Source organism: Daphnia magna, linkage group LG6, assembly GCF_020631705.1.
Source record: "Daphnia magna isolate NIES linkage group LG6, ASM2063170v1.1, whole genome shotgun sequence".
Taxonomy (NCBI): Eukaryota; Metazoa; Arthropoda; class Branchiopoda; order Diplostraca; family Daphniidae; genus Daphnia; species Daphnia magna.
In genome coordinates this window covers 1,162,192-1,187,979 of record NC_059187.1, presented here as the reverse complement: position 1 = coordinate 1,187,979, position 25,788 = coordinate 1,162,192, and the positions used below count along the sequence as shown (strand labels likewise).

Below are 25,788 nucleotides of genomic sequence, written 5' to 3'. Positions count from 1 at the left end.
GTGTTTCAAATGAAAATTCAATTTGAACGTCATCTCAAAACAACAGGACATTTGAAATCAAATCTTTATCTAGGTTATTTTGTTTATTATTCATACTTAAAAAATATTAAATTGTAAGTAAATTATGATCAGAACAGACAATGAGATAAAACAATGGTGGTATAGATTTGGCGCCACGAAGTTTAACATTTTACAGCAAGCTTCTCCCGTTTTTTTCGAATAGCTTCCAAACACATTAATCGGGAAATTTCTTAGAAAAAAAAAGTGTAAAAAAACGAGAAAGATGGGAGTAACTTTGTTTAAACTACGGTACCCTTTGGAGTTAGGCGATTAAAAGATGGTCTTGATTTTTCGGTTTCGGGCGGCTTGGGCAGTGATTGCTTCCCCTCTGACTGTAATAGCATGCTTTGTTTTCCAAGATTGCGAAGCGAACGAAAAGACTTTGTCACGGGCAGACATCCTGATGGTCCTCCTTGAGATTTATTCCCAAACTGGTATCCGACTAGACGTTTTTCAACTGGCAAAGAGGATAATACAAATTGTTTTTTCCGAATCGTGCCACATGAATTCTTCTTCCCACAGTTATGACACCACACGTGGACATCCATTTTGTTAACGTCGAAAGTTATTCCAAATGGATGAAGAATTTCATCACAAAATGCACAATTTTCTGGTATCTCCTTTTTCCTTTACGAAATGTATCCAACAATTGTGACTAATATTGCTACAGTTAATTTAAATTCTAGTTGCTATACCTCTTAAATTTAGATGCCTGATCTAGGAATACTTCCTTTGAAACAATAACTAATGGGTGATTTTCCATTGTGTCTATGCCGAACGACTAGCAAAAACTAAACCATAGCTGACGGACGTTCCCATTATCATCTTTTGCTCCTTTGGGGATCCATTTCCTACCAAAAGAAAAAGATGCAGCTGGTCTAGAGGGTTGAAACAGCGCTCAAGGGCGAAGTAACTATCCCTCATTTCCGTTGACCAACTTTCTCGAGGAAGAATAAGAATCCGAACAGCGAACTAAATGACCCCTTGTGATACTAATTCCAAACTGCTTAATAGGGCGTCTATTGCAAACATGAGAAACATGGAGGAACGCGAAAAGTTGTTTGTAACCGGAAAAAATTGTGTCGCAAATAATTAGAATAAGGAAATTGACCTTGGAATGAACTTCGTTGCAAAGCTTTACAAAAAAAGTATTTATTGTCTCTATTTTCAAGCTGTACATTTTGAAATTTGCAGTTGTCTTTAGACACAGCTTGAAGCTGCCTGATTAGTGGTGTTCCTTGTGTTATTTGGGGATACACCAATGGTTTCAAGAGATGGTTGGGTCTTCATATGATGATTATGATAATGAGTTTTGTTTTGGCTACCAGGGATGATGAAAAGTTGACATTCAGCACTCGCCGAAGGATGGTGAATTCGTATTGAACGTGGTGAGGACGTGACAACTTCCCGGAATTTCTCCACGATGACATTCGTCGAGTTACAAACGCGACATTGCCGGCATCGGACAGAATTTTCATCCGATGATTTGGTTCCAGAAGAATTAAACAAATTGTTGTCCTCCAGCCTGGCACCGCAATTGAAGCATTCATCAGCCTGGTAAGATTTACTGAAAGACCGTTCTTGATTATTAAACATTTGTTTATAAAGTAAAATATGAGAAAATCACCGAAAAATTACCTCATAAGGTGAGTGAAATGGGAAGACAAATCAGTACGATTCATCATGGAAATTTCACAGTCAGTGGTTGAGGAAGACTGTTTTTGACCCATGCTGGAAGGTTTCTGTTGTGATCGCTGAATGAACAATGTGATGACACCTAGAAGATGTCAGTATATTTAAACCAGAAACCGGTAACTCTTTGCCTCTTTTTTCTCGCAATTAACCCGATTCTGCGAAATCCGGTTATACTCGATACCTTAAGGCAAAACACATTCCAGGAAAGGTGGATTAATATTCAAACGGCATTTAATCCTTTTTTCCAAATTTGGGCATGTTGTACATCGTACCTTTAATTCAAACAGTTATCTGGGCCCAACGGGTTAATGAGAATCCGAGAATTGCTGATTGGTGTTACGGCGATCCCCCCTTTTTTTCTCTTTGCTCTAGAAAATTTCCAATTTGCGTTAAAGTAATTTTAATTTCCTCCACCTTTTCTTTCAATGCTGAGCTTAATCGTAATAATCGTAATTCCTTATTTATTGGCAGATGCTGGGAGGCGGATCGCATGAGGCAGATGAACGTTTCCATCTAACTTTCTTTTGAATAGTTCTACAGTTAAGTTTCATTAACGACCATTGCATTGCAGCTACAAGTTCAACTAAATTTTCTTTTTATAAATAGCATGTGCTTGCTTCATGCAAGCTGAAGGATAACAGAAAGTGAAAAACACTCATTAGGGTAAACCTGGTGTAATAGCCTCTGTACTAAATGCCATATGGGTGCCGTGAGCTATTCGCATTAACGGTTGCAACCAGTCTTACGACGATGACCAACAACCTAGCCAGACAACATCAAGCCTTGCAAAATAGAATTCGTAATTCATTCATTTTATTATTTTCTTTTTATTAAAAATAGATAATTCTTCATTTCATTAGTTTGAACATTTAGCAGACAAGGATCTAACATACACGTAAATATATTTTTGTTTTCTTGAGTTTAAAGTCGAGACCATCCTTGCAGTTGTCTGCCAACTGCTTGAAAAACCTGTTGGCCCATTGCGAAGGTAGACGAGATAAGGGCAGCAGCCAGTCCCTGATTGCTGTTTTGTACTTGAGACATCAATTGAGCATTCGATTGCTGTTGTGCATTAGTGTTTGTCGTCACTGCAAGTCCCTGTGGCCGACCCTGTGGTACGGGAGATGCTCTAATCACGGACAAGGTGAGAAAAAAAGCAAGCACGATCTGAAGTTGAAAAGAAGATAATCTTTAATATAATTTAAATTAGATGACTTTTACAACCAAACCCACCGCCATCATTAGCTTCATCTTAAAGCAATCAGACGAGCAGAAACGTTCCAAAAGTAGCTGTTGAACTGAAGTCAGCAAGATCACGTCTACGAGTGACACATTTGTATTGGTACGGCAGGCCTTTTATAGCGCATTGGCCAACTCACGCAGGGACATTAAGCAATGGTCTAACGGGAACATTTGAAGGACACACGTGTATTTCGCACCACGTTCAAAAGACATAAAGATAAAATAAAAAAAAAGTGAAAAACCCTGCACACACTTTCTAAACACAATGGCTTAGGTTACTAACCTAGACGATATTTCAAGCAAAATATCGGACAACTTTCCAACGGATATCAAGGTGGGGGAGCCCTTGCGACGTGACTCGAAGATCCTGTTCCAGTTTCGGCTCACTTCTTAATATGACGTAACAGAATGTTCCAGTCGTAAATTCCTATTCACCTTTTAAGGAACATATTGTTGTCACATGGTAGCTATGCACTTTTATCAAATAAGTACAAAAGAATTTGTAGTCGCAGTCACTGCAGGAGTTAAAATAAAATTTAAATCTGAAGGTTACGTAATCTCCCGACCGAAAAATATTGAAACAAAAACAAACACTGTCTCCTGATACATGCCTTAGTGATTTGTATTACTCTGCATAAAATTTAACACGTTCGATGATTTAGATTTAGTAATGCCGGATCCATTTACGAGCTATTTGTATGGCAGATGAAGGAGAAAAATAATATTGAAATTCGGTATGTTGTCCAAGGCGAGACAAAAATGGCAAATAGAGCAAAGATGATCAGAATAAGCACAAAAATTATAATAATTTGGAATGAGAATCTACAACAGCCCATTCCCAAACTATTACGCTCGAGCAGCAGCAACCCCCTCAACGCTGTCAGAGTCTTTATTCATGTACGATTCCATCGGTGGGCAGGTACACACAAGGTTACGATCTCCGTAAATATCGTCGATGCGTCCAACTCTGGGCCAAATTTTAGTTTCAGGGCGTACGAAAGCCTAAAGGGAATATTTACCACAAAAAAATATTTAAAAAGTCACGTCAATAATTGAAAGAGTTAAATGTACCGCAGGGAACGCCGCAAGTTCTCGGGAATAGGGTCGATCCCATTTGCTGTTGATGATCTGTTCTTGTGTATGAGGGCTCATTTTAAGCGGATTACGCACTGGATCCATTAAACCTTTTTCAATTTGGTGTATCTCGTGACGAATACGGATTAGAGCTTCGCATAGCCTGTCCATCTCATCCTTATCTTCTGATTCGGTTGGCTCAATCATGAGGGATCCGGCAACTGGGAAGCTCATTGTAGGAGCATGAAAACCTGAAGAAAATCAAACCTTGTTAACTGGCAATATGGATAGGAAACATTTTTTACAAGTCCTTATACCATAATCCATTAATCGCTTGGCAATATCTACGGCTTCGATGTTGGCTGTCCGTTTGAAATCCTTGACATCGATGATAAATTCATGGGCTACCCAGCCACGTTGATTGGTGAATAATATCTTGTAATGCGGTTCCAAAATGCGACTCATGTAATTAGCTGACAAGATAGCTACTTGTGTGGCTTCTTTCAGACCTCGAGCACCCATCATCTAATTAAAGATAAATCGGTTATAAGCTTTTCAATGATGACACTTCAAATAAACCAAGATGATGTCACCTTAATGTACGACCATGATATGGGCAGAATGAGGGGTGAACCGAAGGGGGCTGCACTAACGACACCAAACGACTGGGAAGAATTTCCAGCAAGTGGATCGACTACGGGATGAGTCGGCAAGAAGGGAGCCAAATGTTTCTTCCTATTTTGCAAGAATTCTCTAATTATTTTGAAAAACGATTAGATAAATTGTGAGTAAATTTACACTCCGATGGGTCCCATTCCAGGTCCACCACCACCATGAGGGATGCAAAACGTTTTATGAAGGTTCAAGTGAGATACGTCCGAGCCAAAGTCACCAGGTCGGCAAAGTGCTACCTGGGCGTTCATATTCGCCCCGTCCATATACACTTGGCCACCACGTTGATGAATAACATCACAAATTTCGACCACTTTTTCTTCAAAAACGCCATAAGTTGATGGATACGTTATCATTAAGCAGGCTAACCTATCTTTGTATTTTTCAGCCTAGATTTTTAGGTTGATGAATTAATGGATTCTTCCTTACAAAACAACTGATTTCTTCCCAAAATATGTACCTTTGCTTTCAACTGCGCCAGGTCGATGCTGCCGGCCTTATCTGTATTAATGGGCTCGACTATCATTCCGGCCATCTGGGCTGATGCCGGATTTGTTCCATGGGCTGATACAGGAATCAGACAAACGTTACGCTGCGTCTGACCAATTGAATTCAAATAAGCTTTAATGGCCCGGAGTCCGGAATACTCTCCTTGGGCTCCGCTGCAAACGTAGAAATTGAAATTAGTAACCGGCTAGATTACGTGATTGCGCAATAGCCTTACCTATTGGACTGAAAGGAAATGTTGTCGTATCCTGTGATATCACACAGGTCGGCTTCCAATTCTTTAAACATTTGATGGTAACCCCCAACCTGGTTGACCGGAGCGAAAGGATGAATGTTGCCAAATTCAGGCATACTGGATGGTAACATTTCAGTAGCACTATTTAATTTCATCGTGCATGAACCCTATCAATAAACGTGAGCGATTAACGAATTGAAAGGATTGCAAGCTTTAAAGAAAACGATAGTTTACCAAAGCGATCATTGAGTGAACGAGGGAAATGTCTCTATTTTCCAACGATTTCATGTAACGCATAATCTGGGTCTCCGAATGATGTGAATTGAAGACGGGTTGAGTGAGGTACGTACTAGTTCTTTTCCACTGAGAATGTTCCAAACTGAATGAAAGAACATCCTGATTTTGTGACACCTATAAATGATATTTATAGATTTTTTATGATATATATCCGTTTCAATAGTACTAAAACAATTTTATTTACTTGTTCAGCAGTAGAATCCACTTTAAAAATATTAAAAATATCGTTAATATCTTTCTCGCGGACGGTTTCATCAACAGAGATGCCAACCTAAAAACAAAGTTACATTAACTAACCAAATAAAAAATCTGGAGCTATGCTTACATCTCCATCGGGAAAATAACGGAAATTGATCTCTTGCGCCTCTGCCCGTGCTTTAATATCTTGCACGGGAATTGACGGCTTGATTTTGAGCGTATCAAAGTAATGGTTATTGCGTACTACGTGACCACCAGCTTCCAAACCTGTTCCAACCATTGTAAAAAAAGCCCATTCTGATAGTTTTCCTACCAAAACTGATTATTTTTATTTAAAATATACCTTTGGCACAGAGAATGGTTGAATGATGAATTCGTTGAGCAATCTTCTGCAATCCTGCAGGTCCGTGATAAACTGCGTACCTATTTATATGAATTAATGTACATTGTTAGCTAGTAAACCTGTACGTGTCCACGCATAAATTTTCATTTACATAGCTGCCATGTTTGCAAGCAAGGCTTGAGCTGTACAAATGTTGCTGGTGGCCTTGTCACGGCGAATGTGTTGCTCACGCGTTTGAAGGGCTAAGCGGAAGGCGTCTTTACCGTCCACGTCTCGCGAAACACCTACCATGCGACCAGGCATCATTCGGACGAGGTTATTTTTACAGGAAAAAAAAGCAGCATGTGGTCCTCCGTAACCGAGAGGGGACGCCAAAGCGCTGACTGTTACCGACTGCAACATCAGCACCAATTTCACCAGGTGACTTTATCAACGTGAGTGCCATCAAATCTGTAGCGCAGCATACCAAAGCCTATGATTCAGAAGTTGTCAAATTTAGCACACTTATTAAAAATATTACGACTTAAAACTATGTTTTACCCCTGCGGTGTGTGTTTTGTTAATGAGACTCTGAAAGTCTTTGATTGAGCCATGCGTATCGGGATATTGGAAAAGAACGGCCGAGATGTCTTTTTCGATCTCTGTTTCCGAGTTGAAATCCACAATTTTGACTTTTAAACCCATGGCTTCGCAACGGGTTTCTACGCAAGCGATGGTCTGGGGATGAAGCTTGTTTGAGACTAAAAATACTTTTCTCTTATTAGACCTAAAAGAAAATATATAGAATTATAATACATGGGTTAAATTTTCGGTGTGTTCATTTAATACATACCGGCTACACATGGCAAGGGCTTCAGCAGCTGCTGTTCCCTCGTCTAACAATGAAGCGTTGGCCACATCAAGGCCCGTCAAATCAGCAATCATAGTTTGATAGTTGAACAAGCTTTGCAAACGACCCTGAGCAATTTCTGGTTGGTATGGAGTATATTGAGTATACCTGCATACAAATGCAGAAATTAAATTTGGCTGATTTCACTTGGAGAATGAAAACATACCATCCAGGATTTTCAAACAAATTTCTGAGTATAGGATGTGGCACATGACAATTGTAGTATCCCATGCCAATAAAGGAGCGCCAAACTTTGTTCTGTTTTGCCAATTCTTGAACTCTTTCCATCAGCTGGTATTCATCTAGGAAATGACAAAAATAATGAGTTATTCATCTTGTAACACTATTTTAACATTGTTGATACCAAGTGGCTCTGTCAGGTGAAGGTCTCTGCCCAGCTCAATATCTTTGGGGATGGCATTCTTTGTAAGTGTTTCCAAATCCTATGTGTTGAAGTTCTGTTTAGATAATTGCCAATGATAACACAACAATAGTTCAAAACAAACAGAAACTTATCTATTTGCTAACTTGTTGATCACGAAAGACAATCACAGAGTTACCCTAACAAAAAGGCGCTGCTCATTGTCTAAAGTGCGTGAGAATTAGGGGAACCAAATCTCTACAATCTCCTAGCCGCCAAATTTCAAGGCTTTGAAAGTCAATAGACATTTCAAAGGAGAAGTCTAAAAACCTCAAGGACGAAATGTATAGGTTCGGCTATTTAAGGAAGGACGTCGAAACAAGAAAAGCAAACCCCTAACGTATCCAAAAGTAAAGAAAGTGAACGTGTAGCAGACGACTCAAGGAGAAAAACAAACAAATACAACCCCGCCAAAGAAATCTACTTACAAAAATAAGCCTAGAAGACAAAATTCTTATCAATAAGAAACATATATGGGAATTCAAATTCGAAGAATTTCATTAAGGAGGATTATACGTCGTAAGAGATCACAACTTTACCTTGCATCCAACCACTTCAAGCATTTGTTGCTTCTGCGCTTCGCTTGGTCCAATATGTCGGGTTTTGAACGCCTGTCGGGAAGGTACGACGCGGTCAAAGTGAGTTCCGCAAACTAGCTGCGCAGTATTCAGACTTCTCGAGCTTGTGCGAAGGCATTGTTTTAACGACGAAGAACCCACAACTCTCAATAAATTCTGCATTTTTAAAGTCTAAAAACACACCGCGTGAATTAATGTCAATAGTGATTTTCAATAGCTGAATCCAATCCAAAAGTGTTACACACTAACAGGGGCCCCGCAAACATACACGGACGTATGCAATATGTGGGAGACTTGTGGAAATAACACCTCACCACGACGAGCGCACGAACCGAAATGAGCGAATCGAGGGGTTTGCACTAGACTTTTTCAGTGCGGACGAAACAGGGCCCGCGCGACTTTGACCTCGTTGTTCGTGTGTGTGTACACACACACATAGGAAATGTGGGGTATAAGGTGGAGAGAGAGAAACAGAAGCGAAAATGGATCCCGAACTAGCGCGAGGCGGTTTTCAAAGCTCATTTGGCGCCCTTGTCTCTAGGCACAAGTCCATGGCCAATCCGCACGCATTACCTTTCACTGCGCCAAACTTCTCAGCTCAAAATTAAACGATTCTTTTTTTTTTCGGCTTCTACTTACTTTGGATATAAGGGCATTGCGATGTTGGCCAGGACCCGGATGAACGCACGAACGAACATTAAAAATGGCTATATTTTTGAACCGAAGTATTGCTTACGTAACTGCAAAATAAATTTTGCGTTTGCTGTTGGCAACAGAAAAATACTAGTAATTTAAAGGGTGTAAAACTGTCATACTTACCACCTACATTTTCCTTAGCGATAGTATACGTCGTAATAAACCTCGTCCAATAATGTCGTAATAAAACTTGTTCGTGATAGTTTGCGTCAATGTAAACAAAGATTATTAACTGCATAAATATTTTTCAAGGGCAGACGTCGGATAAGGTATAAAAACCCAGGGACATTTCCTAAACATAGATACCTGAATTGACGAAGAGACTATTTGTCAATATGTAGCAATTGTTTCGAAGGTCTACCTTTAGAGAACGATACTTGAGATACGTACGTATACATACGTATGACCCATTGACCTGAAACCGTATCATCACTTTGGGATTACGCTAGACGGTTCACCCCGTATCACAAAGATTGCCTGTGTATTAAACAGACCTGCTAGCCACATAGCAAACAGATTGATAAAGAGATTCAAAAATCAATAACAACATTCTAGACTACTCAATTTATATCTTACCCAAAAAGCCGAAACAAGAAAAAAGAACTAGAGCGGTGACTAAGAATAACTTTAGCTCAATTTCCCGAGGAGTACTCGGTTTCATAAACATGTTTTTGAGTTTGTTACGTAATGACTGTGGGCTCGTCTCTGCCCGTGAGTTCCCTTAACTTTGAAATTCTAAGCGCGATCTGGACGAGTGGTTTTAACATGACCTAAATTCAATGCGTAAGAAACACTGTTTGTAAAAAGAAAAACAAGGCTTCCTAGCAACGATAAAGATGTACCTGTGCGTCAAGAAGATATTTATCAGCGTCTGATTCGTAGCTATCAATGTAAAGGCGAACAGTGGCGCCGGAGCTTCCTGTTCCACTAAGCCGAATGACAATCCGTGAGCCATCTTGAAAAATAATCCGCAGACCCTTGAAAAATGACACCAAATAGTAAGGACACCTTGCTTCATATATTCGGTGTTGTTCTTTACTTGTTTCGTGGAGATGCTACCATCAATGGGATCCGTGTACGAAAAATTATCCGCCAAAGCCACGATAAAAGATTTGCCCTCGAATTCATGGGTCGAACCGATGAAAGAAGGTTCATTCATTAGTGACTCCAGATCGTTCATCATTTTATTGCAAGGTTCGGAGTCACAGTTTTCATAGTCATACCTGAAGATCAAATCAATGTCATGAGATTTGTTACATAAGTTTATTACGTAACTACCGCGCTTACCTAGTGAAAAAGTTTCTTCCATACAAGGTCCAGTGATTTTTCAAAATTTCTTCCACTGTTTGTTTTCTGACAGCCAAGATGGAGAGCCAAGCAAGAATAGCCCATATTCCGTCCTTTTCTCGAATATGGTCGGAGCCAGTTCTAATTCATTGCAAGATGAAATGTTTTCAACATCTGAAACAGTTTACATTAAATTACCCGAAACTCTCTTCGCCACAAAGCGACAGCTGCCCGGCATCCATTAGATTCCCAAAGTATTTCCAGCCGGTTGGGACCTCGTACATGTTTTTCTGCAGTTTGGCGGCAACCCTAGTCGTGAAAAACATTTGATTAATAGAAAGAGGTAATAAAATAATACAATAATACATGCCTATCTACGGCAGCGCCAGTAGGCATGCTTCTAGCAAATCCCCTAACTCCCGTCCGGCGGAAGTACGGAATGCAGTCCATATTATTTGCTATAACTGCCAGGGAGTCGGAAGGAGTGACGAAGAAAGCTTTTTCGCCTAAAATCATGTTACGGTCCTATGATTTCACATGAATTCACATTAAGTATAAAATTCAAAAGCACCTTAAGAAAATATTATACCCCATCTCCGTCAAAAGCTGCGCCAAGTCCGAAAGCGCCTTTTTTCATCGCTTCAACCAAATCAGCTGCGTAGGTCAGATTTGGGTCTGGGTGGTGGCCACCGAAATCATTTAGGGGAATGACATTTACAACGCTTTCTGCACTTGCCCCCAACTCATCACAAAAGATGCGGCTGACGTAAGGGCCAGTCACTATAAAAAAAAAATATATTCTATCAATAGGCCCAATAAATTAAATTCTTGAAGTAAATTTTTTATTACCTCCATGCATAGAATTGATCAAAATTTTAAGGGGGGCTTGACCTGTTCCACAAATAAGGTTCTTGATGGAATCAAAATCAAATATCTCTTTCATCAATTCCAAGTAATCACTGACAGAGTCCACCACTTCCACTGTAAATGGATGTCCTTCAATCTGCAAGAAGTAAAAACAATTTAAAAACAAAATAGATGTGCCTCTTTTAAAAAGTTTCTTACATCAAACTGCTGGGTTCCTATTGTTTTTATATCACATTTAAGCTCAGGCACAATAAAATATTCTTTAATTCCAGTAGAGAGTTCATAGATTTTGTTGGTTACACCATCAGGTGCAGGGCCACCATTGGAAGTATTGAACTTGATACCAAAATCAGCATCAGGGCCACCTGGATTGTGACTGGCAGTTAATAAAATGCCCCCATTAGTCTTATACTTGCGAATCATGCAAGACACCGCAGGGGTTGAAAGAATGCCATTCTGCCCAATAATCAGCTTGGATACCTAATAATAGAAATGTAGAAATACATAATTTCAAAGCAGTTAGAAACTTTTACTTTATTGGCAGCACAAATTCGAACGATGATCTCGACCGCTTCATGTAAGAAATACCGGCCGTCTCCACCAAGAACCAGAGTCGAGCCGGGCAGACTTTCTCCAAGTCCTCCGGTAAGAAGGGATTGAATAAAATTTTCAGTGTAATGTTGCTGAGAAAATACTTTAACAGCTTTTCTTAGGCCACTTGTGCCTGGTTTTTGGCCTTCAAATGGTGTCGAGGATACTTTGACTGAAGTCAACATTTTTCTTCTATTGCCCGTAGATACAGAGCAACTGACTGGACTGTGATTTTGGCGGACAATTCAATGATATGTCGTCTGTTTTGACCTTGGACGTGTTGGGAATACAGTGAATTCAAATCAAAGCCTCTCCTCAAATTCTCTCGTCAATCTTAATCATATTTAAACAGAATAGAATTTAACATAATAAGTGAAAATTCAAAGACTTGGCAATGTTATAACAATTTCAGCCATTGCAATGAAGAATCTCCGTTAATTTAGCTTCCTGAGCTTCGGCAAGTTTTTAGTGTTAGTAGAGTACTTAGTAGCGCTCGGTCCCGTGCCAAACGGGGAACTTTTTAGTCGATTGGCTGCGGGGATGATCTTTATCGGTGCGGTGATTTCGGTGCTCGGTGCGGTGATATCGGTGATCGGTGCGGTGATTTCGGTGCTCGGTGCGGTGATATCGGTGATCGCTGCGGTGATATCGGTGATCGGTGCCTTCCCTGATTATCAATGAATAGTGATCTAAATTGGCAGTTGCCCTGCGGCCGACAAGAACAAAATGTGACCCTTGTCACATGATTCTCGTTGGCCTATCAGAACGCAAGGTCACTGGTAAGACAAGCCCCCTATGGCTAAAGCGGTGCTATCGGTGCAGCACCGATTATAGCACCGTTCCGCACCGAAAAAAGGAATCCCTGATCCCCGCACTTAACTTCCCCGATTCATTTTTATCGGGGAAGCTTAGCGGTGTCCCCGATTAGAATGTGATCGGGGCCGAGCCCTAAGTGTTAGCAGAGTCATAGACCCCGGGGTCTATGACTCTGATAGACCCCGGGGTCTATGACTCTGATACGATACGATACGATTATACCTCATTCTACCCGCCTATCCTGACTTTTACCCTGAAACTGTAACAGCAACCATTTTTTAAAATGGTGTCAGGGCAATTGGGGCTACTCTTGATTTTCCCCCCGCCCCACCCTGGTTGATGAAGTTGCACCCCAATTGAACCCCAAATGCCCTTTTCAGGGCGGGGCGTGGTGGTTAACCCGATTAGAGCTAATCGGGGCCGATCGCTAGTTGTCACTCACGTTAAATAAAGCATAATGTTTTTTTTGTTATCTAATGACAGAGTTAACTAGAATACAAAATGTCGTACTTCTAAAGGCATATGGAAAATAGTTGTAAATCTCTTGGTATTGTAGATAGTCTTGCTTATGGCGCTTATGGGGGAAATTTAACTCGTGAAGTCCTATTAGAGAACTGCTTGGCTGCATGCCTGCCTGCTGCCTGCTGCCAGCTTGCGGAACAACAAAAGGCAGGCCAGGTAAATTTTAACTTTGGTTTACACCTAAGTAACTAGTTCATACGTGATTCTAGTAATTTCTTATATTGATAGGAACTTAATTTCTCCGTTGACAAGGGCTCATGGACTGACGAGTCACGGCCATGATCAGTATAATTTTTTTTAAGATTTATCTAACTTGGCATCGTAACGTTATTTAAACGTTTTTTTTCGTCTGCTGTACAGTTGGTGATGCGCTGGTTAATAGAAAGTGTGTATTGACTTGAATGTGGTGCTTCGTTTTGCATATTTTTGAAGAAAAACACGTAAGCAATTATCCCACATTTGTTTTTTGACCACCTAACTAACTCAAAAAAGTGTTAGAACATTTTTTTCGATTGTTAGCTTCCATACATTGAGAGGTGTATTCTTTAGCTACGCTACATCTTGGACAAGCAATTAATTAAGTGATCGTGTTTTTAAAGAGGACTCATTAAGGATGTCTTAAAATAGTTTTCCCATTCTTTTCAACTAAAATATTTATTCTCAAAATCAGGATATCAATTTGTTAAATTTTTTTTTAACAGTCATGTTTATATAAAGTAACGATCAATGTTTACAAGCACATTACATGACATTTTGTAGGAGTAGCTGATCGTCTGTTAATTTTTCTATTATTTTCAGATTCCTGTAAGCAGAAATGGTTAACGAAGATCGAAGAGACGTTCGGGACGATCGAGATCGGCGCAATAAAGATAGGGAAGTTGACAGAGACCGAGAAAACAAAGATCGTGAAAGAGAACGAGACAACAAAGATCGGGACAACAAAGATCGGGACAACAAAGATCGGGACAACAAAGATCGGGAAAGGGACCGGGACGTCAGAGATCGTGACAACAACAAAGATCGTGAACGTGCTGGGAATAACCGAGACAAAGAAAAAGATCTTGCCAGAGAACGTGATCGTGATAGAAGGGATCGCGAAAGAAAACGATCACGCAGTCGCTCACGTAGTCGCGATCGTGCAACAAGGCGACGTAGATCCCGATCCAGGTAACTAAAGCTTCTTGTTAGTATTATTAAAATTTGGCTAATGGAATCGGACTTAATTACAGATCACCTAGAGAACGCCGCGACCGGAAAGATGTGAAAACCGAACAAGAGTCGAAAGAACAAGAAATAACAGAAGAAAATAATGAACAGATAGTCAAGAAGGAACCTCTATCGCTGGAAGAACTGTTGGCCAAGAAAAAAGCAGAAGAAGAGGCAAAGAGCAAACCAAAGTTTCTAACGAAAGAAGAACGCGCTGCCGAAGCTTTACGTAAGCGACAGGAAGAGGTTGAAAATATGCGAAAACAACAGGATGACGAAAGAGTGAAACGAAATGCCTTCTTCCAGGTTGTTTAATTACTTTTGTTAGGGGAATTTTTCTCTTAATTTTCTGTATCGCTGTTTCCGTTACCCAATTGTAGGCAGCCAAAGAAACAAGCAGGGAAACGGAACGCGATCGAAGACGTGACAGAGAACGGGAGCGAGAAAAGGAGACTAAAGATCGTAAAGACGGCGAAACAGACCGCGATAAACAAAAGGAAATGGACGCTATCAAAGATCGTTATTTGGGCATGATTAAGAAGAAGCGCCGAGTCCGCAGGCTTAACGAACGTAAATTCGTATTCGAGTGGGATGCTTCAGAAGATACGGCTGTCGACTATAATCCAATCTACAAAGAAAGACACCAGGTTTGTCATGTCTCATTGCTGTAATTTGAATGGGCTATACTGACATTTATTGTACTCTGTCCTAGGTCCAATTTTATGGTCGTGGTCACGTGGCCGGTATTGACATCAAAGCTCAAAAGAAAGATCAGTCAAAATTTTATGGTGACATGTTGGATAAACGTCGAACAGACAGTGAAAAAGCTCAAGAAAAGGTGCGTTTGAAGAAGGAACAAAGACGTGAAGATAAGCAGAAATGGGATGATCGTCACTGGCAAGAAAAGAAGGTGGAAGAAATGACTGAGCGTGATTGGCGTATCTTTCGTGAAGACTATAACATCACCATTAAGGGTAATTAAAGGTTTTTATTGCCTCTTTGGTACGTATTGACATAATTTTCTTTCGAAGGTGGCAGAATTCCCAATCCATACCGTTCGTGGGCAGATTCTGATCTCAATAAGGAGACTTTGGAAATTCTTGAAAAAGTAGGCTATACAGAACCAACTCCAATTCAGCGACAAGCCATTCCCATTGGTAAGTTAAAACCATACGTTCGTATTGAATTTTAACTCAATCTGCTTTCGTCAACGTCTATACAGGATTGAAGAACCGAGATATTATCGGTGTTGCCGAAACCGGTTCAGGAAAAACAGCCGCGTTCTTGATCCCGTTGCTTGTTTGGATTCAGTCGCTTCCCAAGAACGTCCGTTTGGGTGATGACGATTCGGGACCGTACGCTATCATTTTGGCTCCTACTCGTGAATTGGCTCAACAGATCGAAGAAGAGTGCATCAAATTCGGTCAGCATTTGGGCATACGAACAGTGGCCGTTATCGGTGGTCTCTCCAGGGAAGAGCAAGGATTCAGACTTCGAATGGGTTGCGAGGTATATCTCTATCCGTCTTCCTTCATGTTCCGGGTTTTTACAAATTTTGTTTTCGCATAGATCGTCATCGCAACACCTGGTCGTTTGATCGACGTTTTGGAAAACCGATATTTGGTATTGTCACAGTGCACGTACATCGTGTTGGACGAAGCAGATCGTATGATTGACATGGGTTTTGAACCCGACGTGCAAAAGATTTTGGAACATATGCCCGTGACGAATCAAAAACCGGACAACGATGATGCAGAAGACGAGCAAAAACTTATGGCCAATTTCAATTCGAAGCATAAATTCCGACAGGTTGATTATTTATATTTAAATTAAAGTTTAAAGAACGATTAAACTAATAGAACTTCTTAAACTGTTGCTATCAGACGGTCATGTTTACGGCAACTATGCCTGCAGCAGTGGAGCGGCTAGCTCGAACTTATCTGAGACGTCCGGCTGTCGTTTACATTGGCTCTGCAGGTAAGCCCGTCGAGCGAACAGAGCAAATTGTCTACATGGTGGACGAAAATGCAAAACGCAACAAGTTGATGGAAATCCTACGTCGTGGAAAACTCGAACCGCCAATCATTATCTTCGTCAATCAGAAGAAGGGAGCCGACGTTTTGGCAAAGGGCCTGGAAAAATTCGGCGTAAGTCATTGCTTCATTTTAGAATTACTATTATTATTTTTTTAGATTTACAATATTGAGACATTTTTTTCTTGCAGTTCAATGCTTGTACTTTGCATGGTGGCAAGGGCCAGGAGCAGCGTGAATTTGCCCTTTCCAACTTAAAATCGGGAGCGAAAGACATTCTAGTAGCAACTGACGTTGCCGGGCGTGGTATTGACATTAAAGACGTGTCTTTGGTCATCAACTATGACATGGCCAAAACAATCGAGGATTATACCCATCGTATTGGTCGTACCGGTCGAGCAGGCAAACATGGAACAGCTATCTCTTTCTTAACTAAGGATGATTCTCCATTATTCTACGATTTGAAAGCGTTACTTCTATCCAGTCCGGTATCAACTTGCCCTCCAGAGTTGGCCAATCATCCAGACGCTCAACACAAACCTGGCACAGTCGTCCAGCGCAGACGGAAAGATGAGAAAATTTTCGCTTAAATTTGTTTCCTGTTTTCTTCGTCATTATGCAAACAATCGTGCATTTTCCGTTTTATGATTTTATACTTCCTGGAGAGGAAAATAAAATCATTTTTGCTCTAACCCGACGAAATCTTTAAAAAGAAATGGAAGCATGGTTTAGTGGTTCCAATGTGGACTATTGGTCTACCAAAAACAATGCACTGGGAAATTTCCCAGGATTCGACGGAGCCAGATTTTAATAAAACTTCTAATTAGCAAAACACTATTTACTTGAAAAAATTATGGATAAATGTCAACATATTAACCAATACCTTTGCCATTACATTTCTAAGATTTAAAGAACTGAAACTGATTCGCAGATTGCTCCAGCGTAATTACTGCACGGATAATCACTCCAGCCCCATTGGTAAAAGTCACCGTAATAGAAATGAAAACTGGCGCAGCTTCCAGGTTCGCTGCTTCCAGGTTCTTCGGCATACCAGTGCGTGTAATTCATCGGTATAAAAGGCTGGGTTGAAGCCCACTCCCATTCATTATTCCCGTCCTGGGAGTATCTTCCCGCAGTCCAATATTCAGCGTAGTACAATCCTGCGTAACGTAAGTGTGGTAAAATGACGCTACATGCCTTAGCATAATCTCTGTCAAGATCTTCTTACCTGGGTTGTATTTTCCGTTAGTGAAGATCGTATAATCCTCCTCTTCAGTTTCAACATTGAGCAAAGTCATATTGCCGGCCCGACAAAATTCTTTCGCTCCATCCCACTTCAAGTGCATAAAGCAATTTTTAATGTAAATTGTTTTCAATCAAGATATAACGAATGCGTACGTTAGTGGAACTCGTTTTTGCGTAGCAATAACACTGGCCACCCCAGTAAAAACACAACACGCCATAAGGATTGTCTTCGAAAAAAGGGCATTCCTCTGTTTTAGAAAATCCAATTAAATTATTGATAGGCTAATGAATCCAAAAGAGCGGGATGTCCATAAATAATTATTTACTTGGTCTTCTTGTTGTGGCTGGCCATGTGGTTCTTGTTGTCGGACTGGTGGGGATTGTTGTGCTCTCAAATGGTTCGCTTAATATTACACCTTTATTCACCAATGCTGGGACACGGCCTGCACAACAAATACCTATTGTATAAAAGGCTAATACGAAGAATTTGAAAAAAATTTCGTTCATTTCTATGAATCAATTTCGAAGGGATTTGCTATCAACGCGATGAGTTTACCCAACTGAATAACTGCATATCCAAAATGGTAAGTCGTATTAATGGTTACACATGATGAGATGGATTTGCTACAGTTTCTTATCAGAACCCAACTCCGTATCAAGTGGCAATTCCAACCGTATCTAACGGCTGTTGTATCGATTAGACACTCCATTTTGTTTAAAATTGTGTTGATCCAAAGCAAAAACCATTTACGTGAGTTTTTTGCTCTCAAAATCGTAACTAGAAAAGGATTTTGAAATATAATAGAACAATTCAGTTCTCCTTTCTGTGAAAGATGGCGGTACCTGCATTAACATGGAAATACGATTAACAGGCATGGAGATGCGTAGTATTCGGTTCTGCATATTAAAAAGGACTGTAGACCAATAACACACATATTTGGAGAATCAGTGATAACATTACAATAGCAATGTCTTGGTATTCTTCATCCAAACCTCCATCTATTATGAAGACATTTTTTTTTAGTTAACTGATGGTTTAAAACTAAGAACGTCTGCTGTCCACAGCCAGCACATGGCGAGCAATATGGAAAATGATTCTACAATGAACAAATTCAAATATTTACGGTGAGACATGACGTACTTATCAAATCCCTTCGTTTTAAGTATTGCTCATACTTCTGAATCTCATTAGACGAACTGGAATGCAATTTTCTGTGGGAAACAAACAATTGTCACTGTATCACATACAAAAAATATGATACAAAATGGAAGCTCTGACAATTCCCGCCAAAAACAGAAGGAGAAGTATCACGTGATCAGAGTTTCTAGCAAATCAGCTTCTCTACATTACTTCCAATAGATGGCGTGTAGTTTTTTGCCGCGAAATCGTTGGCGGCAGTGGTTTAGTCATTGTTGCTCCTCTTCAGAAGCGCTTGCATTTTCACTACGTCGGTTGTGCCTCTCGTTGTTGTCAAATCCCATTATTAGTTCTTATTTTCCTACAATTTTATCAATCCATCAACATGTTTGAGGCACGTCTTCTCCAGGGATCCTTGTTGAAGAAAGTTATGGAAGCATTAAAGGAATTGCTGAATGAAGCAGCATGGGACTGTTCTGATGCCGGCATCCAACTCCAAGCCATGGACAATTCTCACGTTAGTCTCGTTTCTCTCAATCTGAGAGCTGAGGGATTTGACAAATACAGATGTGATCGTAATTTGTCAATGGGCATGAACTTGGGCAGGTAATGATTTGTTATGATCTGTTTTTAATGTTGTTAAACTATCACAATCCTGTTTTTTTCAGCATGTCAAAGATTCTCAAGTGTGCTTCCAATGAAGACATTATCACAATCAAAGCACAGGACAATGCTGACACAGTTACCTTCGTCTTTGAATCCCCCGATCAAGACAAAGTATCAGATTACGAAATGAAGCTCATGAATCTCGACCAAGAACACCTGGGCATCCCTGTAATTTAGCACAAAATGATATGGTTTGTCAGGAAAAGTTGTCTAAAAACATCCATCTTTTGTTTTAACAGGAAACTGACTATGCATGCACCATCAGACTGCCATCTAGTGAATTTGCCAGAATTTGCAGAGACTTGAGTCAGTTTGGAGAGTCCATGGTAATCTCCTGCACAAAAGAGGGAGTCAGGTTTTCAGCAACAGGAGATATTGGAACTGGCAATATTAAGCTTGCTCAGTCAGCCAAGGTCGACAAGGAAGAAGAGGCTGTCGTCATTGAGATGCAAGAGCCCGTCTCCCTGACATTTGCCTGCAGATATCTTAATTCGTTTACCAAAGCCACGTCGCTTTCAAAATCTGTCCAGCTTTCCATGTCTCCTGAAGTACCATTGGTCGTCGAGTATAAAATTGAAGATATTGGCCACGTTCGCTATTACCTAGCCCCTAAAATTGAAGATGAAGAAGCCGCCTAATTGTTTAAACAGGTGCGGCACACCTCATTGCATATCTATCCTCACTATGACGCCATTCGAAACCAATACATTTCTTGTAAGGAAATTTTTTTCACCAAAAGAAAATGTAAAAACAAAACGAAAATCTTCATTTCAGTCATCGGTGAAAGTCCAACAGATAGTACGTTCATCAGTTATTTAACGAGTATTAGTTGTGTATCTGTAATCTTATATAGCCATTAGGTTTCAGTAGCTGTGCGTGCTGAAACCGGATTGTGAAAGCTTTTTGGGGTGGTGGATTGCAGAGCACACTCAACCATTTTCTTTTCTTTTTTTTTTTTTCGTGCTTGGCGCTTCGATCTTCAGACCGATTTGTTTCTCGTTTGGACGGGAGAAAGAACTTCGCCCAAATAACAGAAATTAAATGGCAGAATAAGGAAGTTACGATATAAAACTGTCGTCACCAGGTAACACAAAGATATTCTTGGTATTGCGGTAGCTATTTAAGAAATGTAGTCTATTAAGAAGTTTGTTTCGAAAATATTCCATTCCCTTTTATTGCACTATTTGAAGGTGGGGTCAAAACTGAATCGAGGAACTAGATTCCTGCAATTCGTTTCGACAGGATTTTCTCTCGTGTGATTTGAATTAGTTCAGGCTTCTAAAAATACGTTTCACAAGAAACAAAACTTTCCATTCCCCAGCCGAATGGGGTATTTATCAACGTGTTCATTTTTCCTCCGGCTTTCTCGAGAATCGAAAGTAAATATTAACGTGTCTAGCAATCGGTCGCTGTAAAGAAACCACTAATATCATCCATCATGTACCGAATTGGAAAACGGGCAATTTAAATGCTTCCGTCCTTTAGTTGAATGGAAACCTTTAAATCATCTTCGTCTAGCCACAAGATGGGGTCGCGGTCCATTTGTTTAATTTTCGCTTCTTATTCGTTAATTAGCCACTAGATTGCAAATGCCTCGATTTTGCCGTAAACGTAAGCGGTTTTTGACACGCGTGTTATGAAAGTTTAAAATAATTGCGACAAGTAATTTTCGTTTTTTGAATTTTATTTCCTTGCCGTCATGAAGACAACCAATTTCCGTTACGCAATTTTCTCTCCTCTTGTGGGACTTTTAACAAAAATATAATTTTTTTTTCATTTTGTTTTTCACATACGGACAGACACAACATGCACACACAAAGGAAAAATAAAAGAGTCTTTAAAAGGGGAGGATCAGCATTATGTCATTAGATATATATTTTTTTTATTGCTATTTTTTTCCGTACCTGTACAAATTGCCGACATAGACAAAGCTTTTTTTATTTATTTATTTTTAGAATTTTATTTGGGAAGGCTTTTTCGCGCGTAACGCTATTATTAAATTCCATTCACTGGGGAGGGGGGATGGATGGAGTAGTAATATTTAGAAAAAAGGGAGGAGTGAAGGAAAAAAACACAATTTCTTCTTACAACACAAGGCGTCATTTTTTCTTTAAAAGATTATTATTATTTAATTATTATTTATTCAGCAATTTATAATTTATGTTTCGTTTTATCGTCGACTTGAGTCGAGGCTTTGACGACAGAGGACGAGGTGGATGGAGGGATAATGGGAAGGAGAGGAGGTCGAGCGTTGGTAGGATCGATGATCCGTCCAGGAGCTTTCGGATCGTAGTCGTCATTTGCGTAGAAATTGCCATGCTCCAAACTATCGTCGTAATCGTAATAGTAATAATCGTATTCAATCACCGATTCTTCGCCTTTTTCTTCCACGTAATGACCGCTGCTGGGCGTTGTCGTCACCTTGTCAGCGCTGATGGAACGTGGAGCAACTGCGGGGGTTGAAGTGGCGGCGGTCTTGCGTCCTTGTTGTTTCTCTTGTTGTTTTTGCTGGTCTTGAATTATTCGCAATTGATTTCTCTGTTTGGGCAAGACGCGTGCAGATATAAAGCCATTAGTTTGATTTATTCAACTCTTGCGACTTTTTTAAGTGGAGCGTATCGATAAACTAGTTTAGTGCGTAACATATTTTTAACCCGGGTTTAAAAACACAAAAAAACACGAAGGTGAACAGATAGATTAAATTATCGCAACAGCCCCCCCTTAGAGCAACATGCGCTGCAACAATTGATTATTTCTATTTTTTTTGATTAGATTGTTTTATTATTCAAATGTATAGTTGCAATTGGAGAACATTTTAGAAAATAGTGTTTTTTTTTTTTTACCTGGTGTTCTTGTTGACGTCGTTCGTGCTGGTCAATCACCTGTTGTTGTTTGAGTACTTGGGCAGCCTGTTGTTCTTCTAGAACCATCAACTGTTTGAGTTGTTGCTCCTGTTGCCTCTTTTGCTGCTCGGATGGTTCCTCGGTTGCCGAACCGGTCGACGAAGAGCTACCGGTGCCGGTGGTTTTGTTTTTATCTTGGTCAATATTCGGTTGAAACAGTTGCAAATTCTTGTCATAGAAAAATGTGGACGAACGGCAATCAATTTCGAACCAGTTGGCACAAATGAAATTCTCCTGGTCGAAAACTGTGTCGTTTGGGCACATGAATTTGAAATCTCTCACCTGTCAATGAGAATTTTTTGTTGTTTTTATATTTTCGTTCATGTCGAAAATTATCACGAAAAACATGGAAATGGTGAGTAGACAAAATTCGTGCCAAGGCGAATGATGGAACATTCCCAGCCAAAATATCGTGATCGTGAAAGAAAAAAACGACAAGTTCACGAACGAGATCTAAGCACTTTTTTAAGCTCTCTCTCTCTTGCATCGAATTTCGCGAAAAAAAGAGAGAGGTTACACGAGAGGGCTGAGAAGCCCCAATTCCCATCCCCTAGAAGTGGCAGCGTGACCGTGTATAATAGGCCGAGCGTACACGCACGAAAACAATGGATTAAAATAAATTTTTTTCGACTTTTCTCAATTTCCCTTTCACTTTTGCCCTTTGCACACCTGTGCACACACACACACACACGACATTATGGCACACTAAAAAAAAAAGGAGGCAACAAACAGTTAATTTACAGGATTTTTTTTCTGTGGAGGGGCTCTCGTTCGTGAGTTGACCTGCTGTTTGGCTAAAGACACACGAGTTGCCTTACAGAACGAGAAATATTTTCCCTTTCTCTTGTACGAAAATATTTCTTGCGTAAAAAGAAGAGATGAGCGAATTTCAGGTGACCTCGTATACGTTCCTCCCCCCCCCCTCCTCTCCATATATGTAGAGATCTTTAAGCGCATGTCCCGTGTTTGTGTGGTTATTCCAGGTATTCGCATGCCTTCAACTCACGCCAAACCAGAAAGAAACCCTTTCACTTCCAATGATTTTGGCTCAACTTTTAATTTCTTGCAGTAAAAGTTATTTGAAAAGGTTATATATGACGCATTTAACTAACCCATCGCCTTTTTCTTTTCTTATTTTTTTTTACACAGAGAATAGAAAAATGTGTGTTGAAACTTACGTCATGTTCGTCGACTTGGACGCAGACGTGAAACATTTGACAGTCGGCATCTGGATCTGCGTAATAGCCACCGACGACTTTACCGGCGCACGTGAACGACGTCTCGGGCATGTGATCATGGTGGTAATTGGGCGGACGTCGAACAGCCCCCAATGCCGGATTCACGCTCCAGCTCAACACGCCCAATGCCAACATACCTGAGCAACGAGGTAATCGCTTTTTTATTTTCAAATTGGCAAACTAATTCATTTTGCGGAGGGCATTTTTCTTAGTGGGATGAGCAAGTGAGAACAGCTTTCTCTGATCATTTTTAAAGCAAAAGAGAAACAGAACTCGCAATTGAGGGGGGAAAAAAAGTTTGAAGTTAATTAAACGAAAATATTTTTTGTTTTCACGAGAAGAAAATGGGTGAACTTTCAAACAAACGAAAAAAAAAAATCCATAATAAAGTGAACCGCGAAATTGTTTCTACTGGGAACCAGGTAAAAATGTGTTCACCAAAATTCCTCGTCCGTGCATTTAAAAAAGAGAAGAAAAACAAAACAAACTAAGTCAACTAATAACAACATGGGAAAGATGAAATACTTTCCGGAAAAAAGAAATCGTACGGTAAATGCAATTTCTTTCCGCCGGGGTACGATAACAATTACAAGGAACGTTCGTCATAGGAGGTCACAACAACAAAACCCAAAACTTCCTGAGATTTTTCCTTTAAAAAAGAAAAAAATGAAAGAATTTTACCGAAAAGGAACTGCTGATGGCTGGGTGATGAGGTCCTTCCCATTGTAAACGTTCGATTTTAGGCCCCTTAATTTTTGTAACAAGTTGTCGTCTTCTTTTTTTTCCTTTCGGACGCTCTTCTTTTTTAATTGAAAAATTTTTTTGTTTCACCGTTCCATTAGTTCAGGGCTTTGCCGTCGGAACGGAATAGTTCAGAATTCTAAAAAAAAAAAAAAAATGTAATTTAAAAATAATTTAAAAATAAAGAATTTTTATCACACGACATGACCGACATTTGGCGCCGAGTTTATAATTAGAAAAAAAAAATTATCAGGACAGCAGATGGTATAGGGAAAAATCTTTTTCACAGAGAACAATTAACCGAATTAAATGTTGTTGTTTTTTTTTTCCTTCAAACTTTTAGCAACTTTTCTATTTTTAATTCTAAATTGATTAGCATTTGGTTGTCCGATTACCTTAATTGTTGATACCTGAACTTTCACTTGACCCTTTTCTTTTTAGTGGAAGAAATTTAGTAATTCCCGATATCTTAGTATTGCCCTCGTTGATCTGTTGTTGCCCGATGAGTGCACGAAACGTGATGAGCGAAAGTTTTTCTTAGCTTTTTAGCTCGATTATCATCATCATCATTTTCTTGTACGGAAAACCAATCGTCTTGGCTGATCTTTGCAGGTTTTTGTTGTTTTGTTTTTTTCCCGAAAAAGATGCTGGCTTTTAAAAAGCTTTTCAACGGAAAAATGACGATGGGTCTCTCTCTCTTTTTGACACAAGGTGGGCAGAGTCCGAGTAACCCAGTTAACGGCCGAGAAAAAGAGAAATGATGATGAAGAAGCTCACACAGAAAGAGTGAAAGGATTTTGTTTTCTGAAAGAAATTCTTGCGTATTAGTACGTAACGGGGAAAAAATGTTTAGTCTGAGATTTAAAAAATAAAAAACCGACGCCCAAAAGAATTCGGAATTGACTCAATTCAAGATTGAATATCTGGGTCAGACGTGAGTCCCTGCTGGTGGTAGGGCATAGACCCCCCACCCTTTTCTCTTTCCCTCTAATGAATGAAGAAGAAGAAAAAGCTTTTCTCACTGAACTTGGATTGACTTTTAAGGTAACTAAAATCTTGACATCCACACACACAGACATGTATTCCCATAACGCGTATAAAGGATGTAGTCTCGACACGGGGATGATTTAGAGAGTTACGTATAAGGGGGAAAAGAGACTAGTGACCCGATTCGTGACCCACACCTGTTTCTTTTATTTTCTCCAACATGTCGAGACTTGTTTCACCTGGTGTCGGAGAAAATTCCAAACATTCCTGTGACTATAGTGTTACTTACACCCCTTCTACTCACGATGTTTCGACAAATATTTCATCGCATCGCCTTGTGAAATGTCCGATTGAGGTTACACACACCCTACGAAGTGGAACGATTTGAATGAAAGTGGTAATCTTTTCAAAGGACTTGAATTGCGTAAACCCCTCCAGAAAAAAAATTCTTTGACGAAAATGCTTTGCTTTCTTATTGATCGCAAAAAATTGGCAATTTTGCTGCCCTCATCGATCGTGTTGCGAAAAAAGGGTTTTCTACAAGTCGTAGAGGTAAACTGGGTAGGTCACGATCTCCGTCGATTGTTTTCCGTGCTAACAACAACTCAACTGTGAAAGTAGCCTTTCGCTATATACGGGTT

At 39.9% G+C, this 25,788-nt stretch overlaps 8 protein-coding genes and 1 long non-coding RNA gene across 11 annotated transcripts; 3 read left to right on the top strand and 6 right to left on the bottom strand.

Moving 5' to 3' along the window:
• Nucleotides 1-10: 10 nt before the first annotated feature.
• LOC116924912 lies at nucleotides 11-3,549 on the top strand. Its single transcript, XR_004395240.2, has 4 exons — nucleotides 11-73; nucleotides 1,389-1,617; nucleotides 2,227-2,294; nucleotides 2,362-3,549. It is a non-coding gene; the product is annotated as an uncharacterized LOC116924912 (long non-coding RNA).
• Nucleotides 65-978, bottom strand: LOC123473694. The gene is made up of 3 exons (XM_045174919.1): nucleotides 756-978; nucleotides 314-687; nucleotides 65-250 (listed from the first exon to the last, which is right to left on the bottom strand). Exons 1-3 carry the CDS (start codon nucleotides 821-823, stop codon nucleotides 183-185), a joined length of 510 nt encoding a protein of 169 aa, XP_045030854.1. The 5' UTR covers nucleotides 824-978; the 3' UTR covers nucleotides 65-182.
• On the bottom strand, nucleotides 1,203-1,926 carry LOC116924909. The gene is made up of 2 exons (XM_032931511.2): nucleotides 1,699-1,926; nucleotides 1,203-1,627 (listed from the first exon to the last, which is right to left on the bottom strand). The coding sequence occupies exons 1-2, from the start codon at nucleotides 1,788-1,790 to the stop codon at nucleotides 1,261-1,263; spliced, it is 459 nt and encodes a 152-aa protein (XP_032787402.2). The 5' UTR covers nucleotides 1,791-1,926; the 3' UTR covers nucleotides 1,203-1,260.
• Nucleotides 3,550-3,595: 46 nt separating the features above from the next.
• LOC116924904 (glycine dehydrogenase (decarboxylating), mitochondrial) lies at nucleotides 3,596-8,607 on the bottom strand. The gene is given in 19 exon segments (XM_032931501.2): nucleotides 3,596-3,999; nucleotides 4,069-4,322; nucleotides 4,389-4,596; nucleotides 4,665-4,806; nucleotides 4,870-5,132; nucleotides 5,204-5,405; nucleotides 5,468-5,652; nucleotides 5,720-5,896; nucleotides 5,967-6,053; nucleotides 6,108-6,247; nucleotides 6,324-6,403; nucleotides 6,475-6,689; nucleotides 6,691-6,795; nucleotides 6,864-7,089; nucleotides 7,156-7,320; nucleotides 7,379-7,514; nucleotides 7,577-7,655; nucleotides 8,173-8,382; nucleotides 8,453-8,607. Coding segments are annotated over 18 exon segments (3,021 nt in total). The 5' UTR covers nucleotides 8,374-8,382; nucleotides 8,453-8,607; the 3' UTR covers nucleotides 3,596-3,843.
• Nucleotides 8,608-9,371: 764 nt separating this feature from the next.
• LOC116924905 (phosphoglucomutase-1) lies at nucleotides 9,372-11,910 on the bottom strand. Its single transcript, XM_032931504.2, has 10 exons — nucleotides 11,595-11,910; nucleotides 11,260-11,541; nucleotides 11,044-11,197; nucleotides 10,784-10,974; nucleotides 10,565-10,719; nucleotides 10,393-10,503; nucleotides 10,195-10,335; nucleotides 9,947-10,130; nucleotides 9,750-9,884; nucleotides 9,372-9,677 (listed from the first exon to the last, which is right to left on the bottom strand). The coding sequence occupies exons 1-10, from the start codon at nucleotides 11,835-11,837 to the stop codon at nucleotides 9,588-9,590; spliced, it is 1,686 nt and encodes a 561-aa protein (XP_032787395.1). The 5' UTR covers nucleotides 11,838-11,910; the 3' UTR covers nucleotides 9,372-9,587.
• A 1,421-nt stretch (nucleotides 11,911-13,331) lies between these two features.
• On the top strand, nucleotides 13,332-16,921 carry LOC116924892 (probable ATP-dependent RNA helicase DDX23). The gene is made up of 10 exons (XM_045174902.1): nucleotides 13,332-13,430; nucleotides 13,789-14,157; nucleotides 14,220-14,502; nucleotides 14,577-14,843; nucleotides 14,909-15,170; nucleotides 15,228-15,353; nucleotides 15,419-15,705; nucleotides 15,766-16,005; nucleotides 16,080-16,343; nucleotides 16,421-16,921. Exons 2-10 carry the CDS (start codon nucleotides 13,805-13,807, stop codon nucleotides 16,817-16,819), a joined length of 2,481 nt encoding a protein of 826 aa, XP_045030837.1. The 5' UTR covers nucleotides 13,332-13,430; nucleotides 13,789-13,804; the 3' UTR covers nucleotides 16,820-16,921.
• Nucleotides 16,922-17,019: 98 nt separating this feature from the next.
• On the bottom strand, nucleotides 17,020-18,749 carry LOC116924899 (C-type lectin domain family 4 member A). 3 transcript variants are annotated; one of them, XM_032931489.2, is made up of 7 exons: nucleotides 18,616-18,749; nucleotides 18,318-18,473; nucleotides 18,031-18,252; nucleotides 17,801-17,917; nucleotides 17,628-17,701; nucleotides 17,458-17,563; nucleotides 17,020-17,389 (listed from the first exon to the last, which is right to left on the bottom strand). In XM_032931489.2, exons 3-7 carry the CDS (start codon nucleotides 18,182-18,184, stop codon nucleotides 17,136-17,138), a joined length of 705 nt encoding a protein of 234 aa, XP_032787380.2. In that variant the 5' UTR covers nucleotides 18,185-18,252; nucleotides 18,318-18,473; nucleotides 18,616-18,749; the 3' UTR covers nucleotides 17,020-17,135. The 3 variants fall into 3 exon arrangements, with proteins under 3 accessions (XP_032787380.2, XP_032787379.2, XP_032787381.2); XM_032931488.2 differs by lacking the exons at nucleotides 18,318-18,473; nucleotides 18,616-18,749 and having other exon boundaries at nucleotides 17,628-17,722; XM_032931490.2 differs by lacking the exons at nucleotides 18,318-18,473; nucleotides 18,616-18,749 and having other exon boundaries at nucleotides 17,628-17,722; nucleotides 18,036-18,237.
• Nucleotides 18,750-18,873: 124 nt separating this feature from the next.
• Nucleotides 18,874-20,001, top strand: LOC116924898 (proliferating cell nuclear antigen). The gene is made up of 3 exons (XM_032931487.2): nucleotides 18,874-19,218; nucleotides 19,281-19,446; nucleotides 19,518-20,001. The coding sequence occupies exons 1-3, from the start codon at nucleotides 18,998-19,000 to the stop codon at nucleotides 19,914-19,916; spliced, it is 786 nt and encodes a 261-aa protein (XP_032787378.1). The 5' UTR covers nucleotides 18,874-18,997; the 3' UTR covers nucleotides 19,917-20,001.
• A 943-nt stretch (nucleotides 20,002-20,944) lies between these two features.
• Nucleotides 20,945-25,286, bottom strand: LOC116924896. The gene is made up of 5 exons (XM_032931484.2): nucleotides 24,556-25,286; nucleotides 24,101-24,299; nucleotides 23,360-23,556; nucleotides 22,122-22,463; nucleotides 20,945-21,816 (listed from the first exon to the last, which is right to left on the bottom strand). Exons 2-5 carry the CDS (start codon nucleotides 24,141-24,143, stop codon nucleotides 21,430-21,432), a joined length of 969 nt encoding a protein of 322 aa, XP_032787375.1. The 5' UTR covers nucleotides 24,144-24,299; nucleotides 24,556-25,286; the 3' UTR covers nucleotides 20,945-21,429.
• Between the last annotated feature and the right edge of the window lie 502 nt (nucleotides 25,287-25,788).

What these genes read in the sequence shown, in the direction of transcription:
- LOC123473694 (XM_045174919.1), bottom strand. Translation starts at nt 823, where the DNA reads ATGGAAAATCACCCATTAGTTATTGTTTCAAAGGAAGTATTCCTAGAT. An exon ending in CAGGCATCTAAATTTAAGAG is followed by an intron (nt 688 to 755) that starts GTATAGCAACTA and finishes CATTTCGTAAAG; the next exon opens with GAAAAAGGAGATACCAGAAA. An exon ending in TAATCGCCTAACTCCAAAGG is followed by an intron (nt 251 to 313) that starts GTACCGTAGTTT and finishes TTTTTTTCTAAG; the next exon opens with AAATTTCCCGATTAATGTGT.
- LOC116924909 (XM_032931511.2), bottom strand. Translation starts at nt 1,790, where the DNA reads ATGGGTCAAAAACAGTCTTCCTCAACCACTGACTGTGAAATTTCCATG. An exon ending in CATTTCACTCACCTTATGAG is followed by an intron (nt 1,628 to 1,698) that starts GTAATTTTTCGG and finishes ACGGTCTTTCAG; the next exon opens with TAAATCTTACCAGGCTGATG.
- LOC116924905 (XM_032931504.2), bottom strand. Translation starts at nt 11,837, where the DNA reads ATGTTGACTTCAGTCAAAGTATCCTCGACACCATTTGAAGGCCAAAAA. An exon ending in TGTGGCGAAGAGAGTTTCGG is followed by an intron (nt 10,336 to 10,392) that starts GTAATTTAATGT and finishes GCAATGAATTAG; the next exon opens with AACTGGCTCCGACCATATTC. An exon ending in GTAGCATCTCCACGAAACAA is followed by an intron (nt 9,885 to 9,946) that starts GTAAAGAACAAC and finishes TCATTTTTCAAG; the next exon opens with GGTCTGCGGATTATTTTTCA.
- LOC116924892 (XM_045174902.1), top strand. Translation starts at nt 13,805, where the DNA reads ATGGTTAACGAAGATCGAAGAGACGTTCGGGACGATCGAGATCGGCGC. An exon ending in TCTACAAAGAAAGACACCAG is followed by an intron (nt 14,844 to 14,908) that starts GTTTGTCATGTC and finishes ACTCTGTCCTAG; the next exon opens with GTCCAATTTTATGGTCGTGG. An exon ending in CTATAACATCACCATTAAGG is followed by an intron (nt 15,171 to 15,227) that starts GTAATTAAAGGT and finishes TTTCTTTCGAAG; the next exon opens with GTGGCAGAATTCCCAATCCA.
- LOC116924899 (XM_032931488.2), bottom strand. Translation starts at nt 18,184, where the DNA reads ATGGAGTGTCTAATCGATACAACAGCCGTTAGATACGGTTGGAATTGC. An exon ending in ATATGCAGTTATTCAGTTGG is followed by an intron (nt 17,918 to 18,030) that starts GTAAACTCATCG and finishes TTTGTTGTGCAG; the next exon opens with GCCGTGTCCCAGCATTGGTG. An exon ending in TAACGGAAAATACAACCCAG is followed by an intron (nt 17,390 to 17,457) that starts GTAAGAAGATCT and finishes TACGTTACGCAG; the next exon opens with GATTGTACTACGCTGAATAT.
- LOC116924898 (XM_032931487.2), top strand. Translation starts at nt 18,998, where the DNA reads ATGTTTGAGGCACGTCTTCTCCAGGGATCCTTGTTGAAGAAAGTTATG. An exon ending in ATGGGCATGAACTTGGGCAG is followed by an intron (nt 19,219 to 19,280) that starts GTAATGATTTGT and finishes TGTTTTTTTCAG; the next exon opens with CATGTCAAAGATTCTCAAGT. An exon ending in AAGAACACCTGGGCATCCCT is followed by an intron (nt 19,447 to 19,517) that starts GTAATTTAGCAC and finishes TTGTTTTAACAG; the next exon opens with GAAACTGACTATGCATGCAC.
- LOC116924896 (XM_032931484.2), bottom strand. Translation starts at nt 24,143, where the DNA reads ATGGGAAGGACCTCATCACCCAGCCATCAGCAGTTCCTTTTCG. An exon ending in CCATCAGCAGTTCCTTTTCG is followed by an intron (nt 23,557 to 24,100) that starts GTAAAATTCTTT and finishes CTCGTTGCTCAG; the next exon opens with GTATGTTGGCATTGGGCGTG. An exon ending in TCCAAGTCGACGAACATGAC is followed by an intron (nt 22,464 to 23,359) that starts GTAAGTTTCAAC and finishes TCTCATTGACAG; the next exon opens with GTGAGAGATTTCAAATTCAT.